At 37.8% G+C, this 20199-nt stretch overlaps 3 protein-coding genes across 3 annotated transcripts; all 3 read left to right on the plus strand.

Moving 5' to 3' along the window:
- Positions 1-1011: 1011 nt before the first annotated feature.
- LOC121321292 (olfactory receptor 1-like) lies at positions 1012-2020 on the plus strand. Its single transcript, XM_041260190.1, has one exon. It carries the CDS (start codon positions 1052-1054, stop codon positions 2018-2020), a length of 969 nt encoding a protein of 322 aa, XP_041116124.1. The 5' UTR covers positions 1012-1051.
- Positions 2021-11067: 9047 nt separating this feature from the next.
- Positions 11068-14212, plus strand: LOC121321304 (olfactory receptor 1509-like; the record flags this gene model as incomplete). Its single annotated transcript, XM_041260203.1, has 2 exons — positions 11068-12028; positions 14193-14212. Coding segments are annotated over exons 1-2 (981 nt in total), but the record flags the coding sequence as incomplete, so codon positions are not given.
- A 5018-nt stretch (positions 14213-19230) lies between these two features.
- LOC121321175 (olfactory receptor 1-like) lies at positions 19231-20199 on the plus strand. The gene has a single exon (XM_041260072.1). It carries the CDS (start codon positions 19231-19233, stop codon positions 20197-20199), a length of 969 nt encoding a protein of 322 aa, XP_041116006.1.

Here is a 20199-nt window from a genome sequence, read left to right on the forward strand (position 1 = left end):
ATACATTCAAGTATAAAGCACCAGTAAAAAAAAATATCCTAAACAGAATAGAAGGTGGCCAGTGGTGATACATTCAAGCTACTGAAAGGTAAGAAAATGGATTGGAGTAGCCTTCACTCAGGCTTCATCATCCCAGCAGTGGACTATGCCACATTGTGGATAATTCCAATAGCCTAAATAATACCTCAATACTAAAACAAAATCTTCTAATCAGGTTTTTAGTGCACGTTCAGTATTTAGGTTACCATTAGGTCTGAACATTAATTATATTAGTAATTTAAAATATCTAGTAGCCTGTGTGTTAATGCTGATTATGCCGTTTGTTCAGGAACTTGTTCACAGTGTATTCATAAAGTTTATTCAAAGCCTCCTTCCTGTGTTTGTTAGTGCAGAGAGCACCCTCCTGTATTGTTACAGTGATTTGCTGAAATAAAGTTGTTGAAAGTAATCAAGCTGCATCCAGTTGTTGGATTTCTTCTACTTGTCATTGAAACTGGAGACGAGTTGCTACTGTGCTTAGTGCATTGCTGCTAAAAGCAAACACAATTCCCAATTGCCTTTTAAACTGTATTCATTTGCTGTACTCAATTTAAAAAGATAGACTGAGCGTATAGGACAGCGATGAAGCAATCTTAGTGACAGACAACATTCAGACGGTGTGTACAGAGATTTTTTTTTTCTTCAAGCAGAAAAAAGATAAAATACACAAATACTGCATTTACGTATTTGCTTACAGATTTATTTGAAACAGTGATTAACCATTCAAGGTCGTTTACCAGAGAGTAAGACCCTCGCATTGACCAATCAGGTTAAAGGAAATCTCTGATCCATTTTCTAATGTTTCTTTAAAAGTTCTGATAATTTTCCTTTAAATGCAGTAGATACCATTATATTATATGTTTAAGTAATCATACATGTGGGCTTCTATTTGTTCATCACTCCATTAGTGTAGTGTTAATAGCCTGGAAATGAAACAGCTTCTTCTTAATCATTTTCTTATTTTTAGGTGAGCAAGAGAAGATACTGGTACTCAAGAATCTTTCACTCTGCAATGTCTCCCAATTCAACAACAATGTCTGTGAATGTTACCTCTGGTAGACCACTGTTTTATATTAATGGGTTTTCTAATATGTTGTATGCAAACTATTATTTTATGTTCTTGTCTGTTGTTTATGTTTTAACAATATTAGCCAATGCATTTCTAATGCTATTAATATGTGTAGAACGAAGTTTACATAACCCCAAATATGTTGCTGTTTTTCATTTAGCTGTAGTTGATACCTGTTGTAGTACAGCGGTAATCCCAAATCTAATTCACACATTCATTTTCAGCTCCCAGTTTATTGTGTTCGAGGCCTGCCTAGCTAATATGTTTTTTGTGCATTTTTTTAATGGATTGCAGTCCCTTTCTCTTGTGCTGTTGGCATATGACAGAGTAATTGCCATATGTTTCCCATTGCATTATCACACAATTAATACTAACACTAGAATGATTATAATTATAGCTGTAATTTGGGTAATTCTCTCAGTTATGTTGCTTGTCCTGGTCCTTTTAGTTGCACGGCTGTCCTTCTGTAAATCTACAGTGATTGACAGTTATTTTTGTGACCATGGACCTGTTTACAAACTGGCCTGTAATGATACATCAGCCAATTATATTTTTTCTGTACTCTTGATTGCGTTATTTTTAATTTTACCAATGCTCATCATTATATTGTCATATGCATGCATTCTATTTCAACTTTTTAAAATGACATCTACAGAGGGTAGAAGAAAAGCTCTGAAAACATGTACCTCCCATTTAATTTTGGTAGCAATATTGTTCATACCAATATTAGTGACGTATACAGCAGCAATGGTCTCTGCTATTCATCCCAATGCTAGAATCTTAAATAACTCACTGTCTGCAACCATTCCACCCCTGTTGAACCCCATCATTTACACTCTGAAAACTGAGGAAATAATGGAAGCGATTAAAAAGTTGCATAAAAAAAACAAAATTTTCCAGGTAAAAAGTTGATTTTAATAGGGCATAATTTGTACACCTAATCTCTCTATCATATTACTGTATATTACAATATATGTAAACATTGTAATAAAATACAGGTATATACTGTAAAATGTTAATGGATAAATGACCCTACTGCAGATGTTCTTGTGTAATTCTACCCTTTTCTTTTCTTGTTCTTCACATACACTAACTGGAATGAGTGATGATTAGTGATAGCCTGTTGTGTTAGTTTTCATTTGCCTTGGGTCTTAGTCATGTTTGCTAAAGCTCCTATATTTTACCATATGTTTTAACAGACCCATCTATTTTGATTGCAATTTACTCCATGTGTGAAGCAAGTTGAAACTGTGAAATACTTACAGAAAGCAAATATTTGAAGTTCAGTTCTTTAAATTATAAAATACTGTAGAAATCTGAGTGTGAGTTGAATTGGCTGTAATGCTGTGATGACTTGTGAGTGTAACAGTTCTTGGCTCAAACTACAGTGTTTTTATTTAACAGTGACTGACTTAATTGTAATCAATTGAATCGTTGTTCCTTTCACCAATACTGTAAACATCTGACAGTAATATTGTTTTATATTTCTTGAGCTATAAAACTTCTTGCAAAATACAAATTTTGAAACTTGGTATTCCTGTATATGTGTAATATAAGAAATAAATTTAAGTGAGTATTTGATGAATTGAATCATTTTTATTGTACCAGTTTCTTGAGGCAGCAAGAAGTTTATTTAGTTATATTTATTTAGTTATATCTAACCCTTTCCTGCCCACATTTACGTCTGAAGCAATAAAAAAAAACACTGCAAGTAGGGCCGTGTGATTTATTCTGAGCTGTACAACCACTAGTGGTCTACTACTGAATGCGCCAAAACAACAACAGGCTCCCCGTTATACAGTAGGACCCTAGGCAGCTGCCACTTGCCTGACTAGAACTAAACCACATTACTACATCTCCTCCCCTCTTAGTCCCAGGTGTCTAGGTGATCCATGTGACTTGCATCATCTTTCCCTGTGATAAGTATATCATCAATGTGAACCACCACATGTGGGATGCCCTGCAACAGACTTTCCACTGTTTGTTGGAAAATGTCTGGGGCTGAAGAAACTCCATAAGGCAGTCTGGTATATTGATAAAGCCCTTTGTGCGTATTAATTATGGTGAATTTCCTAGAACCTTCATCCAATATCATCTGTTGATATGCTTGAGACATGTCCAGCTTTGTAAATTTCTGACCTCCCCCTAACACTGCTAGCAAGTCCTTAGTTTTCGGAACTGGATAATTGTCCAGTTTTGAAACTTGGTTGACTGTGACTTTATAATCACCACATATTCTAATTGATTTGTCTTACTTGACCACCGGTACAATTGGTGCTGCCCACTCAGCGAAAGACACTGGTTCAATTATTCCTGCCTTTTCCACTCTCTGAAGCTCTGCCTCCACTTTGTCTCTCAGTGAATAGGGCAAAGGCCTGAGTTTAAAATATCTGGGCTTTACTTCAGAGTCCACATATATTTTTGCAGTGGTTCCTACTAATGTGCCTAGGCCTTCTTTGAATAATTCAGTGTATTTACCTAGAACTGACTGAAGTCTTGGAGGTTTATCCGTCTCTAGTTTTAATATGGCTCTCCAATTTAACCTAATTTCTTGTAGCCAGTCCTTGTCAAGAAGGTCTGGACCCTTCCCTTTTACCACCAATGCTGGTAAATGCTTCTCTTGGCCCTGGTGTTTCACTCTGGTGGATACAACTCCCAGGACTAGAACCTGGGCTCCTGTATAGGTTCGCAAGCTTACATCTGTATTTTCTAAATCTCCCAATCCTAAACTTTTGTAAGTATGTTCACTTAATATTGTGGAAGAAGCACCTGTATCCACTTCCATTTCCACAGAATCTCCATCTAAATCTATTAGGACTCGGAATGAATCAACCTTCTTCCCCTTCATGTGATACAGTGTATAAACCTCTCCAATGTCCTCTCCCCCCTTCAAGAAATTTGCTCCAAGAACGTCACTTTTCCCTCTAAATGGTGCTCTTACAGATTTTTCATTTGCTTTATTTCTGCATTTTCTGGCCAAATGCCCCCTCTTGTGGCCGGAGTGACAAATTGCATCAGAAAATCGGCAGTCTCAACACTGTGTTTTCCACCGCATCGGAAACACCCGAACGTACCTCCTGTTTTTGACGCAGAAGACTGGATTATGTTGATTGTAGATTCGGCTTTGTACTGCTGCTGTAACTCCAACACATCTTTGGCCGCCGTTTCCATGGCTGTTACTAACTCCACGGCTCGTTGTAAAGTCAGATCGGATTCTGAAAGCAACCGGCGTTGGATCTGGTCATCGTTTATCCCGCACACCAGTCTGTCTCATATCAAGTCATCCAACGAAGCACCAAAGACACAGAATTTGGTAAGTCTGCGTAGCTCGGCTACAAAAACTGACACTGTCTGCCCTTCTTTCCTGACTTTACTGTGGAATTTAAAACGTTGTACTATGACGCTCGGTTTTGGCTTGAAATGGTTGGTTAGTACCGTTGTTAACTGCACAAACGTTAAATGTGTTGGCTTGCGGGGCTGGATTAAGTCCCGCAAAAGACGATAGATTTTGCTTCCACAAACACTTAAGAAAATAGCTTTATGTTTTGCTGCGTCACTTATTTTGTTCGCTTCAAAATAATACCCTAATCGCTCCACATATTGTAGCCAGTGTTCTGAGTCAGGCTCAAATTCGCTTATTTTCCAATAAATTGCCATATTCCCTAATTTCTGTTTTTAATTTAAATGAGTTGTTTTGTATGTCTACCTCGTCCCCAATGTTATGTTCTGTAGGGAATAGGTAGAAGACTCATATGGAAGTTCACAGTCTTGATTTACAGGACGATACTGCAGGTACCACTCACTAATGGTCTACTACTGAATGAGCCAAAACAGCAAAGGGCTCCCCGTTATACAGTAGGACGCTAGGCAGATGCCGCTTGCCTGACTAGAAATAAACCACATTACTACAACCACATCCACCACTGCGCATGACCATGCATGTGGACAGGAGAGACGAACGATTGTGTTAATTGACAGGGAAAAAGCAGCCATATTAAGAAACGCTAGAAATATCCAAACCGCTAAAAGCAGGAAAAGTAAAGATGTTTAAGAAAAGTAAAGAACCAGAGATGCCACTGGGTAAGTGGACTAAATACTGTAAAGACTGGGAGAAAGAAAAAGGGTTAAAAGAGTGGATTAGCAGTGTACCTGGCGATGACTCAAAAACAGCGTGTAGGTACTGTAAATGTGAAGTCCCAGCACATCACAACAATCTGTTAGCTCACTGTAAGACAGAGAAACACTAGAAACGCGGCTGCATTTTCAAGTGCAAGAAGCTTATTTGACACAGGATTTAAGAAAAAAGTTGACAATTCGTTTAAATATGAGTTGAAGCTGGCAGCCCATATTACTTGCCATTCCAGCATCCTCACAGTAGATCATTTGGGATGCATGGTCAAGGAAGTTGCACAGATGGATATTAGTCTTAATAGAACAAAATGCTCAGCACTTATAAAATCTGTCATTGGGCAAGCTGTTCATCAAGAGATGCTTGAAGACATCGGCAAAAAGCCATACTCTCTAATTGTAGACGAAAGCCCAGACATCAGTGCAAACAAGCAACTCTGTGGTGTTAAGATACTTCAGCAGAAAACTTGAACGTCTCATAACATGGTTTGCCGGGATTGTTAGCTTGCCAGCCAGTGATTCTCACAGCATTTCAACAGCCTTATTCAAATTCTGAAAGGAAAACCAATTGGAAGTGAAAAGATGCATTGGTCTGGCAACAGACGGTTGCAGTACAATGTGTGGGAAAAATAATTCGGTACTAACAAAGTTAAGGGAGGTAAATCCAAAAATTGTGTACATTAAGTGTGTTTGTCATTCACTGCAGCTCTGTGCATCTAAAGCAATGGACGTACTTCCTCGAAACATTGAGTACATGGTATCACAGACGTACTCGTGGTTTTCCCACTGCACTCAGCGTCAAAATAAGTACTGCGATTTCTATGTCACCATTAATGTTAGAGAAGCCCTGCTGAAGATTTTGCAGCTTTCTGATACAAGATGGCTCGCAATTGGTCAGTGTGTTGATTGAGTGCTTTCTCAGTACGAAGAGCTGAAGTTGCACTTCCAGCTTTCAAAGGACACTGAACGGAACTACAATGCTGAACGACTGTACCAGATGTATTCAGACAGCATAAACAGAATGTATCTGTTTTTTCTTCAGCCCGTTGTACCCCCCGATACCATTGCTGCTAGAGGGGTGGCTTTATTGTTGTTATTTATTAAATACACAGGCGTTTTGGGAGAAACTCACTGCCTGGACTGCCTTTTGTATTCACTGCACTACTCGCACTTATCACAGACACACACATTTATTTCAAACAACTTTATCCAGTTGCATTCATGGATGATCGAGTGCATTGCAGAGAATACAGATCTGTTTGTTCAGCTAACTGAACAAAAAGATTGTCTGAAAATGTTTGCTTCAAGCACTGGTAAGGTGTAAGTTCACTGTATGGAGTTGGTGGCAGCTGGCCCTTTTATTCAGTGCTCACAATGTCTAATTCAGCCACTATTCACGCTAAAGTTATGCTTTTCTTTACTTCCTATTCTTGCACCATTTATGTTGGGTTTTGCTTTTTGTTTTACCATGGATTGCATTACAGAAGGGCTCGTCTTCATCTTCAGTTGTCTAGTAAACTGGTATCACCTACTTTTCCTGCCATGGTACATAATCAACATCATCATCCTCACTACCACTCTTTCCCCTTTTACATTATCTATTTCTATCTAAAAGCCAATATCTGGAAGCTGAAATGCACATCAGCTGTCTCTGATCACCTACAGCTACACAACAAAGATTACATTAATCACTAACAAATATAACAAAATAATGTTTAGAAGATCTTGGCTCACGTAAATAGATGTAGATTGACACAGAAAATTCAAACCTTCAAATTAAACAGTCTATATCACATGACTGTGCAAGTAACCTGCCTCCAAATTTTTTCGTCAATGGTTTACGACCAATTAGCGAATCTTTTACTGCCAAAGCGTTAATGTACGGTGCTGAGCATCTGAAGAATTTGCAGTTTTCATTGTTGTTAGAGTTCATAGTTATGTAGTCATATCAAGGTGTGTGTGTGTGTGTGTGTGTGTGTTTGTGTGTGTGTGTGACACGAGACACAAGCTGGTATAAAAGCATCCATCAGAAGAAGCTCACCCTAATGTGGTTGTGGGTATGCTTTTCTGTTCTAGCTCCTACCATACGTTTCAAATCTGAATATCTGTCATCCCAAGCAGACCTGTTTCCTCTGCAGCTCAGAGGTTCAGTGTTTCTCTCCTTCATGTCAGAAGTCTGCTTGCCAGTACCTGTAATTTTTAAAACCCTGCCCAACTCATTGAAACATCCTTACCCAAGGACAAAGTATGACTCCTCGTCCAACACAATTTGTGTTACAGTAATCGATAACAGCATAAATGTCAACAGTGCCTATATGGTCGGGACAGTCCTGATTTCTGAGCAAATGTCCTGCGTCCAGATGCACAGGAAGCAAGTCGCGATATTTATCCTTGGAAATTCTTCCCAGCTCTAGGACGTTCGCTCTGGAACCCGCAGTGTTTTTTTTTTTTTTCTTCTCTCTGTCTTTAGCATCTGTTGACCCTCATGCACTGCACTGTCTTGCAGGGATTCTGTTCACATGACCTGATCTCATACATTTATTCACATATGTCATTTCCAGTCATATTGGCAAAGCGTATTGTTTCCTCCCTGCTGCTGCAATACGATTTGATGTGTACAATTAAGAGTGACCCCTCAATTTCCCGATTTCCGCGAAATCACAATTTAGGTAGACCCCTAGATATAGAGTACCGTGGCAGGACAGAAGTGCTGCACATGCACACGCACAAGCATATAGTGCATTTTTTGCGTGTATTATTTAATTACTTTGAATTTAAGTTGGAAGTGCAATTATTGCTTTGTTTGAGCCTTTTATTTTGGCCCTTGCGTCTCGTTTATTTTGTTTCTGTGATTTTACTTGTTTATGGGTCAATAGACATGCACAAGAGTGCTTTAATTGCAACTTCCTGACTTTGAAGTCTCCTTACTGATGCTATCTTGTCACATGTACATTAAAGATGAAGTAGCAAGGTTCTAAGAAAATATGATGTTATACGTCCCCATGTGTTGCAATAACTGTTTAACTAACGCATCTATAATTTACACTTATAACTTTATAAGTTTAAAGTGTGTTTCAAAGCTCTTTTCAAAAAGTCCACTCTAGCACACTGGGGTTTTAGATCTGTCAACCCTGGTTCTGAGGACCCATTGTGTCTGTCGGTCTTCATTCCAACTGAGCTCTCAATTACTTAACTAGACTCTTGATTGAAATGGTAATTTGCTTAATTAGATCTTTTTAATTATTTTCAGCTCTTAAACAGTTGCAGAGTTCCAGTTACTTATAAAATGTTATAGAGGCTGTGGGTATCTGCTGAAAGGTATATGAGAGAGACGAGGTTGTGGTCGACATGCCCGTCAGATGTGAAAGATTTATTTCAAAACAACTAGTAAAACAGAAGCTCTACAAGTGCCCGAGCACTACCTCCTCTAAAAGCAGGGTCCTGCCGCAGGAACACACTTTGAGAGGGGTTAGAATCCCCTAAACGAATCCCAGTTTTACAGTTGTGGTCATTCCAATCCTCACACAATGAAAACTCATTGCTAACCGGGTTTCACTCAATCTATTAGCTCCTGGCCACATTCCAGGATTGTCTTAATTAAGGAGGGGATTCTAACTTCCGGACCTGCCAAATACATTTAAATAAAAATACACTATTTCTATCAGTGTGTCTAAAACACCAAGGTAAGAAAATTAGCAAAATAAAGCACTGTGATACAGTATTTGTCAATGTACAGAACAGCATTCCAAAAACAGTTCTAACCGTGCTTTCTCAGTCCATGCCAAAATAATCAGACACTTTTCACCGTAAGTGCAACAACAAGAGCAACAACGTAAGCGCGCCCACAACATAATCTGGCTTTGAAGATCGGCGAACAAAATGTATTTCACCTTTTTAACAGCACAGTAACTACGTGAATACCTCGCTTTGTTGTTTGGTTTCACATAAGCTTAGTTACAGCTAGCATGTAAAAGGTGAAACTGCATTACGCAACGCACTTTTTTTCAAATGCCTCTGGGTCTGCAGCAATACCCCTCTAGTCTAATCTAGTACCTGGCTTTTGAATGCAGTTGAATCTATTCTGTCCTGCTAAGAGCTGAATTTACTGTTTTATAGACAGAGGTGAAAGTAAGCTGGTGCAGCCCAGTACTGCATGCCGGTAAAACATTTGTTGCTGGTACAACCAACCCAGAGCTACAGCATCAGAGGACAACGCAGCTCTGGGCAGCTTACAGGCAAGCCCGTAGGCGCCCGGTCAATCTACAGGGGTCACTGGTGCACGGGCATGTGTACTCTAACAGTGGATATGTCTCCCATAAAACTCTTGCTACTTATATGATAAATTAATAGTTTCTTTTAAATAAAACAGCATTAAATAAAACTTGACAAGGTGGGTAGCAATGAGAAACTGCAGGTTATCAATGTAAAGGAAAGTGCTAGTAATCCAAGTAATGGAAAATGCTGACATGCCTGTGTAATGAACCCTTTTATTAAGCTGTACTCCACCTTCAAGGTATTGTATTTGTAACCACTCTTCTTTGTGAGTCTATCTCCTTCTTCACTCTGCACACAGATAACAGAGCACTAGTTGAGCTGGAGCAGCTGACAGAGTGTGATGGAGTGAGAGAAGGAGTATGCTAAAGTGTGAGATTAATAATTGTACAGGAAAGGGCTATTTGTAGAAATTCCGAGTGTATAACAAAGGGATCCTGAAAATTTCACAATAAATCCAAGACTTGCTTGCGTACACCTTCAGCGAGTTCAAGAGATCAATCGACTGGAGCTAGTTTACCTCCAGGCACTACATTTGCAACGACTTTTGGAACCCAAAATCGTATTATATTTTGCTAGTTTGGAAAATTGTATTCAAAGCATAGAACACCTGTAAGGGTTTGGTCAGTGACATTTTGGTTCATTCAAACATAGTTTTAATAAATGCTATTACACAACATGAACACTAATAATGCAGTAAAAAAAAAAAAAATGTAAAAAAAAATGTGAAAGGGCACAGAGCTGCATTAGAGCAAAGCCACGATTGTAAAACAATCTACTTGTCTGGCATTTCACAAGAGACTTCCCTGACTAATTAGCAAGGCTGAACTCTCCATGCAGTTCAATCATTAAAGCCTTTCATTGTGCTATCTAAGCCTATAGCATCAAATGCTGTTTCAGAAAATATTCAGAACATACAGTAGTACTAGGGATTGCCTTCTCTCTCTCTCTCTCTCTCTCTCTCTCTCTCTCTCTCTCTCTCTCTCTCTCTCTCTCTCTCTCTCTCTCTCTCTCTCTCTCTCTCTCTTGTATTACCAGTTCATTAAAGTTTGCCAGTCATTACTCTGGAGGATGATCAGTACTACCATGTTCCTTTACAAACACCCCGCTCACACCCCTGTGGGAAAACAGTACAAACTTAATAAAAAGAGGAGGAACAATTGACAGGATACAGACGGGTTCAACATTTCAACTATAGTATAGTCTTTGAAATATCTGCATATTACACATTCAAGTATACAATACCAGTAAAGAACAAAATATCCTAAACAGAATAGGAGGAGACCAGTGGTAATACATGAAAGCTATTGAGAGGTAAGAAAATAGATTTTAAAACCTTTGTTAGTGTTCCTTTAAACGTTCCAATTATACTGTTCCTTTCAAAGCAGTACATACCATTACAGTAAACCTTTTAATATATACATATGGGCTTCTATTTGTTCATCACTTCATTAGTGTAGTGTTAATAGCCTGGAAATGAAACAGCTTCTTCTTAATCATTTTCTTATTTTTAGGTGAGCAAGAGAAGATACTGGTACTCAAGAATCTTTCACTCTGCAATGTCTTCCAATTCAACAACAATGTCTGTGAATGTTACCTCTGGTAGACCACTGTTTTATATTAATGGGTTTTCTAATATGTTGTATGCAAACTATTACTTTGTGTTCTTGTCGGTTGTTTATGTTTTAACAATATTAGCCAATGCATTTCTAATGCTAGTAATATGTGTAGAACAAAGTTTACATAACCCCAAATATGTTGCTGTTTTTCATTTAGCTGTAGTTGATACCTGTTGTAGTACAGTTGTAATCCCATTTCTAATTGAAACATTCATTTTCAGCTCCCAGTTTATTGTGTTCGAGGCCTGCCTAGCTAATATGTTTTTTGTGCATTTTTTTAATGGGTTGCAGTCCCTTTCTCTTGTGCTGTTGGCATATGACAGATTAATTGCCATATGTTTCCCATTGCATTATCACACAATCAATACTAACACTAGAATGATTATGATTATAGTAGCAGTTTGGGTAATTCTGTCAGTTATGTTGCTTGTCATGGTCCTTTTAGTTACACGGCTGTCCTTCTGTAAATCTACAGTGATTGACAGTTATTTTTGTGACCATGCACCTGTTTACACACTGGCCTGTAATGACACCTCAACCAATTATATTTTTGCTGTAGTCTTGATTGCATTATTTTTAATTGTACCAATGGTCATCATAATATTGTCGTATGCATGCATTATATTTCAACTTTTTAAAATTGCATCTAGAGAGGGGAAAAGAAAAGCTCTTAAAACGTGTACCTCCCATTTAATTTTGGTAACAATATTTTTTTTACCAATATTAGTGACATATGCAACAGCAAGGGTCTATGGTATTCATCCTAATGCTAGAATCTTAAATAACTCACTGTCTGCTACCATTCCACCCCTGTTGAACCCCATTATTTACACTCTGAAAACTGAGGAAATAATGGAAGCGATTAAAAAGTTGCATAAAAAAAACAACATTTTCCAGGTAAAAAGCTGATATCTGTTCACCTAATTTGTGCACCTAATGAGTGTATCATATCATATTACAATATATGTAAAATTAATAAAATATAGGTATATACTGTATAATGTTAGTGGATACAATGACCCTACTGCAAATGTTCTTGTGTAATTCTACCCTTTTCTACCTTTGTTCTTCCGATACACTAACTGGAATTCTGATTCTAATATCGTGCACGTGTGAAGTTGAAACTGAAATACAAATATTAGAAGTTCAGTTCTATAAATTATAAAATATTGTAGAAATATTTTGTGTTTGTGAATTGGCTGTAATGCTGAGATGACCTGTGAGTATAACAGTTCTTGAAGAAAACTACAACGTTTTTATTTAATGTCGACTGACTTACTTGTAAACATCTGACATTAATATTATATTAAACTTGTGTGTATATTCAGTTACTTCCATATTGCTTGAATTACTTGAGCTACAAAACTTCTTATTTTAACAATCGATTTAATAATGCAATTTATGAAACTTGTTAGACCTGTATATGTGTAATATTAAAAATACAATTGTGTGAATATCTGATTCCCTTCAGTTCAGGTACAGTATAGAACTATGGAATGTATTTATTGACAAAGGCCACGACCAACTCATTTTTATTTTACCAATTTCTTGATGGATTTACCTTTTCACACTGTTATGAAAAACAATACCATTAACACGTCACCTTTTTGTATTATTTGCATTGTTAAAAACTGCATCAGCAGATGCACGGCACAAAGCATTTAAAACGTCTACCTCATATGTAACCCTTTCCTGCCCACATTTACTTCTAAAGCTCAGAAAATTAAGCAATTCATAAAATTACAAAAACACAAACACTGCAAGTAGGGGCGTGTGATTTATTCTGAGCTGTGCACTGACTACACACCTGTTAACAATATGAAATATGATATACAGGTCGTACCTCTTTGACCTGAAGTTAATCCTGTCAATCTCTTCAAGCATATTATGCATGTGTGCCCCTCCCATGTGCTGACTGCACTGCTTCACAGCTGCTGGTTCTGGAACGTGTACCTGCTGCTTTTTACCAACAGAGCAACATTTCACATCTCAGCTGGTGTGCTCTCAGTGAAAGATGAGGTCAGGCACACACAAGTACTAGTAAGGTGTAGGTTTTCACAGAGTCTCATTCAGCCACTGCCAATGCAAGAGCTCTGTTCCTTATTTTCTGTTCTTGTACCGTTTAGATTTCTTTCATTATGAATTTTTTTCGCTACATTTTATTTTTTATCATTACTTTTTAATATTTATTTATTTATTTGGTAGGTGCCTTTATCCTTCTCTCTATAGAAATACACACTGATATGCAGCATTAAAGGTGCAGACATTTTTGGTTATAGTACTTTTTTCATTATTATTATTATTATTATTATTATTATTATTATTATTATTATTATTATTATTATTATTATTATTATTCTGAGTAAACAATAGCCTAAACTATATAGTTGTGAAATACAGTAGTCATATCTGATGTGATTGGTTCCAGGATTCCATTGGATATGTGAAAATACTGTATCTCAGAGGGACTGGGTATACTACACTGTAGCTGTTTTATTAACGTTGGGGTATTATAAATTAACAATGTCACTGCAATGGGGGCGTGGGGATCCACTGACAGATATATAAGAAAAACATTTGAGAATGAGTAAAGTCCATTCGGCCCATCAAGGCTCGTCCCATGTTAGCAGACCATTTTCCCCTACGGGGTGGGGTGGGGCGGGGGAGGGATTTAAAAGCACAGAATCTAGTCTTTTTTAAATTTTTTTTTTTTTTTTTTTTTTTTACATGTATAACTATCTGTCTAAAAAAGTGCTTCCTACCTTCTGTTCTAAACTTTTATTCAGCTTCCACTTATGCCCTCTTGTTGTTCTCTCTCTCTGTGCTAAATTTGAGGCGTCATGTGGGCTCTGTGGCAATCGCCGTGAGGCTGTACTGTTGGTAATCTGGAGCCACGACAGCTTTGGTACAGCGTCCCATTCGGTAATGGTTGTCATTCAATTGAAAGGGAACGTTAGGTTATTACCATAACCCTGGTTCTCTGAAAGAGAATGACAACCATTACCCCTCGAGATCGTGTCCTCAGCTGACCTCTGATTTCGAAAGAAAATGGCGATATGTTACTGTGAGGACGTCCCTCTCCAACAGGAGGTGGGAGGGACTTCCCCCTCACAGCAGCACTCTGATAGGACAGCTTTTTTATATATGCTCAGTGATTGACGGTCAAAGAGGGCTCTTTCCCATTCGGTAATGGTTGTCATTCTCTTTCAGGGAACCAGGGTTATGGTAATAACCTAATGTTTCAAATACTCTATCCTGATTAGTCAAAACAGTTCACATGGGGTGATGATATTAAAATATATTACCATGGGTCAGCACTTCTTTTCAAAAAGGGGCAAATCACTGATGGATATCCATACGCCAGTATTGGAATTTATCTCAATAACTGACTGACGATATTCATGTAAATGTTGACCTTTTGGAAAACCGAAGTATGCATGGGATATTGAATGAGTCTACAATCGGGCACCAATGATTCATTAAAACAGTGAAAAAAAGCAAAAGTATTCAGATCAATTTAAAACTTGCCATTCTGATCGCTGTGCTGCTTCTCCCTAAACTACACTGCAGCATTTCCCTGTCCCATTCTGAAAGTAAATAGTTGTAACAAAAATCTTAAACTTTCATTTTTTTTAAAAAGATTTGGATCGCTCTTAAAGGAGACTGTGGTGGTTACATGGATGTCTTGTTGCCGCTGCCCCTGTCTCTTTGTGTTCTTCTCTGGTCAGTTGCATCTCCTGCCCTGCCTGCTACCACAGGTCCCACCCCCTGTGCAGCTGTGTTGTTTGATCCAGAATATTTATAAATGCATCTCAACAATTCCTGCTGTACCTTTCTCTCCACATAAATGTGTCCCTGTACGATAGTATCATCTCTTCTGCTGTGCCCTGCATTGTTTTAAATTGTTTCGTAACACTGGCCCAGTAGTTCTCCACGTTGTCCAACCATAAACTGCAAAGCCAGTTTGATAAGTAACTGGGTATTCCATAATGCAAATAACATCTTTTTTGCCATTGGGAAGCGGTAGCACAAAATGGCCAGTAATATTTTACATTAAAATTTAGTGAACTAACCAAGAATTACAAGAAGTATAATGAATCAAACAAAGAAAAACTGCACTTTCAATGGCAATGTTCAATTCAACCTCTCTAAATTGCTTCTTTTTTTTTATATATATTAATGCATTTTTGGTTTTATTAAAAAAAAAAAAGTTCAATGAAACTATCTTTTCTTAACTCAGTTTTAGGTGGAAGGATATTTATTTATTTATTTATTTTTACTTTATTTTATTTTTTTTTCAATTTAGTAAGTTAATCCATGTTATAAGTGCAATAAGACACTTCAGGATGTATGATATACTCCAATACCACCAATATTGCAAGTCACGATATATACAATCATGCAAAACAAAACCATTACAACACTAGTAAAACAAAGGTTGGCTTACAAACGGCTGAGCACTACCTCCACTAAAAGGGGGGTCCAGGTCCAGGAACCTTCTGTGCTACACGCACTCAAATAAACTGAGTGGGATTAGAATCCCCTAAACTAATCCCTGTTTTACAGCTGTGGTTAATCCAGTCCACACATGGTGATTAGTCGTTGCTCACACAGGCAGTCGTGAGGGTTCTCCACACATTCATCTCCAAGCTTGCTGAGATAAAGAACAAAGGACTGGATTTCCAGAGCCTTTTAAATAACTATTTGAAAGCCAAAGTGTTATGTGTAAAAGTATATATAGGCCATATGGGCCTAGATGCACCTTCTCCTCCTAAAGCAAACCCTTACACCGGGTAATAGGAAATGTTTCTGTAGCAAGTGAAGGTACCCAGGCAAAGGAACAGTGCAGCATACCTGGGTAATGTGAAGCCAGCTTTACCAGGACTGGGGAAATGTACCATTAGATAAAAATAATATTTCAGCACAGAGAATATGCTTAAAAGAATGGCAGTGAATGAATGATGATGATAGCGATTGCAATTGCAGATGATTTATGACTGTGAAGGGCACTCAGGGCCCGAGTGAAATATAAATTTGGCCAGAGGTCTCGTCCGCGGGTGACCGACGGCTACCTGCGCGAGGCCGGCTGGAAATACACGAACAGATACATACATCCCAGTACCGCAGATCGGAAGTGGCTATGGGCCACCTCCCCCCAAAAGACGAGCCCACCAAACCATGAATGGTGAATAATAAATAATTAACTTACCCCAGAATTGCGAGGTAAAATTGGCTGGAGGCCTCGTCCGTGGGTGCCCGACGGCTTCCTGCGCGAGGCCGGCTGGAAATACATGAACAGATACATGCATCCCAGTGCCGCAGATAAGAAGTGGCTGTAGCCACCTCTCCCCGAAATGACGAGGCCGCCAAACAATGAATGAATAATGAAAAATATTTAGGCTTTCCACAGTGGCATTCTGCCACCTAACCCCCAAATATAGAATTTAATGAAAATCAGCAGCTGAGACACAGCCCGTTCCCCAGAGCATGACTGCACCAAGGGATAGAGCCCAGCCTCTCAACCCGACCACGCACCCCGCAGAACTACTAAATATGAACCGCTCAGCACTCTGGTAAGGAAAAACCCCCTACTCACATATTTTTTTAGGGGGAAACCTCAGGAAATCCGTGGCTGAGGGCAGCCCTTCCTCCAGGCTCTAAGCGGTCAACTCCCGTTTCGGCCTCCCAGCACTTGACTGAGCAGCCGAAACAAAAAGAAGCGACAAGAATTAATAGTACACAGAGCTTTTATGCACTTGCTGATGACGTATTGGTTATGGGGGGATGCTCCTCCCAGAAAAGCAACCAAGTTTACAATTTATAGGCTGCAACCAATATTTAGGGAAACTTTTTTTAATTTTTTTATTTAACTTTTGCAAGCTTGATGTTTGAATGCTGGGCCCACAGGGAATGTTGGATTGGGCTTCGCGCCCCAGCGGGTTCAAGAGAACAATCGACTGGGGCTAGTTTTCCTTCAGGCAGACTTCCTTTGCTGCACTTTAAAAAAAAAATAAATAAAAAAAAAAAAAAAAACAAAAAAAACACTACACTCGCAAGACCTTTCTATCATCAAATTGTACTATATTTATAGAGGTTTTGGAAAAGTATGTTCAAAGCATAGGCATTTTGCATATTTTATCGATTTAATTATGAATATACATTACAAATATAGTACATTGTCAACATACACCTCCAGACTGTTGCAGATAAAAACACTACGATGTAATTAGCAAGGCTCAACTCTCCATGTAGTTTAATCGTTAATGCCTTTCCTTGTGCTATCTAAGCCTATAGAATCGAATGCTATGTTAGAAAATATATAGAACATACAGTAGTACCAGGGATAGCCTTTGCTTAGTAGAAAAAAAGCAAGGATGAAAAATAAAATGCTTCAGTTATCTCTTGTAAACCCAGGTGGCCACAATTACAACATTTTGTTGTAATATATCCACTGATACGCTCTATCTCTCTGTAGTACAAATGGTAGACTACCAGTTCATTAAAGTTTACCAGTCATCACTCTTGAGGATGATAAGTACCAGCATGACCCTTTACAAACACCCCGCTCACACTCCTGTGGGAAAACAAGACAAACTTAAAAAGAGAAGGAACAATCGACAGGATACAGAATGGACAGGATACAGACGGCTTCAACGTTTCAACTATAGTGTAGTCTTTGAAATATCTGCATATTACACATTCAAGTATACAATACCAGTAAAGAACAAAATATCCTAAACAGAACATAAGGGGGGGCAGTGATAATGAATTCAAGCTACTGAGAGGTAAGAAAATTGATTTTAAAACCTTTGTTAGTTAAGCAATAGAACCCAAAGAAGAGGGCTTTGCTGTCTGGTTTAATATCTTGAAGTCAATGGAATCTAACATAACAGGAAGGGCCTTACTAGATGGTAAAGTCCTCTTTTGAGGGTTAAACTGCTATTAGAAAATAGATACGTTAAAAAAAAAAAAAAAAACATTTAAAATTTTTCTGTTTTTTTTTTTTTTTTTTGTGATTTTATGGAGCACTAGTTTTTGTTGCTAATAAAAGCAAACTATTTTCTCACTATTCCATGAGTGATGCGGTTTGCTCAGAATTCCGTCTGCGGTCTGGAATAGCCTTCACTCAGGCTTCATTATCCCCCCGGTGGACTATGTCGCGTTGTTGATATTTCTAATAGCCTAAATAATACCTCAATACTAAATCAAAATCTTCAGTTCTTCAGTTCAGGTACCTCGTACGGAAAAGCAAACCTGCTTTGTGAACTGTTTGTAAAGTGTGTAAAAGAATAAAGTTCAGCTAACCTTTTTATTTTTTAATTAGGTTTTGTGTGCAGGTTCATGTTTGTATGTAAGTTTCAGTGTTTAGGTTACCATCAGGTCTGAACATGTATTATATTAGTAATTCAAATTATCTAGTAGCCTGTGTGTTAATGCTGATCGTGCTGTTTGTTCAGGAACTTGTTCACAGTGTATTCATAAAGTTTATTCAAAGCCTCCTTCCTGGCTTTGTTAGTGCAGAGAGCACTGTGCTGTGTTGTTCTATTACCGTCAACCTGTCATTGAAACCGGAGATGAGTTGCTATTGTGGTTACTGCATTGCTGCTAAAAGCAGACACAATTCCCAATTGCCTTTAAAACTGTATTAATTTGCTGTACTCAATTTAAAAAGATAGACTGAGCGTATAGAACAGCGATGAAGCAATCTTAGTGACAGACAACATTCAGACGGTGTGTAGAGAGATTTTTTTTTTTCTTCAAGCAGAAAAAACATAAAATACACAAATACTGCATTTATGTATTTGATTGCAGATTTATTTGAAACAGTGATTAAACATTCAAGGTTGTTTACCAGAGATTAAGGCCCTCGTATTGACCAATCAGGTTAAATGTTTTCTAATGTTCATTTAAATGCAGTAGATACCATTACAATAAATACTGTAATATATACAAATTTAAGTTATCATACACGTGATCTTCTATTTATTCATTAGTTAATTAGTGTAGTGTTAGCCTTGAAATGAAACAGCTTCTTCTTAATCATTTTCTTATTTTTAGGTGAGCAAGAGAAGATACCGGTACTCAAGAATCTTTCACTCTGCAATGTCTCCCAATTCAACAACAATGTCTTTGAATGTTACCTCTGGTAGACCACTGTTTTATATTAATGGTTTTTCTAATATGTTGTATGCAAACTATTACTTTATATTCTTGTCTGTTGTTTATGTTTTAACAATATTAGCCAATGCATTTCTAATGCTATTAATATGTGTAGAACAAAGTTTACATAACCCCAAATATGTTGCTGTTTTTCATTTAGCTGTAGTTGATACCTGTTGCAGTACAGCGGTAATCCCAAATCTAATTCACACATTCATTTTCAGCTCCCAGTTTATTGTGTTCGAGGCCTGCCTAGCTAATATGTTTTTTGTGCATTTTTTTACTGGCTTGCAGTCCCTTTCTCTTGTGCTGTTGGCATATGACAGATTAATTGCCATATGTTTCCCATTGCAATATCACACAATTAATACTAACACTAGAATGATTATAATTATAGCTGTAATTTGGGTAATTCTCTCAGTTATGTTGCTTGTCCTAGTCCTTTTAGTTGCACGGCTGTCCTTCTGTAACTCTACTGTGATTAACAGTTATTTTTGTGACCATGGACCTGTTTACAAATTGGCCTGTAATGACACATCCGCCAATTATATTTTTTCTATACTGTTGATTTCATTATTTTTAATTTTACCAGTGGCCCTCATTATACTGTCTTATGCATGCATTCTATTTGAACTTTTTAAAATTGCATCTAGAGAGGGCAAAAGAAAAGCTCTTAAAACATGTACCTCCCATTTAATTTTGGTAATAATATTTTTTTTACCAATATTAGTGACGTATATAACAGCAATGGTCTCTGCTATTCATCCCAATGCTAGAATCTTAAATAACTCACTGTCTGCTACCATTCCACCCCTGTTGAACCCCATCATTTACACTCTGAAAACTGAGGAAATAATGGAAGCGATTAAAAAACTGTTTAAAAAAACCAAAATTTTCCAGGTGAAAAGTTGA

This window comes from Polyodon spathula, chromosome 9, assembly GCF_017654505.1.
Source record: "Polyodon spathula isolate WHYD16114869_AA chromosome 9, ASM1765450v1, whole genome shotgun sequence".
Lineage (NCBI taxonomy): Eukaryota > Metazoa > Chordata > Actinopteri > Acipenseriformes > Polyodontidae > Polyodon > Polyodon spathula.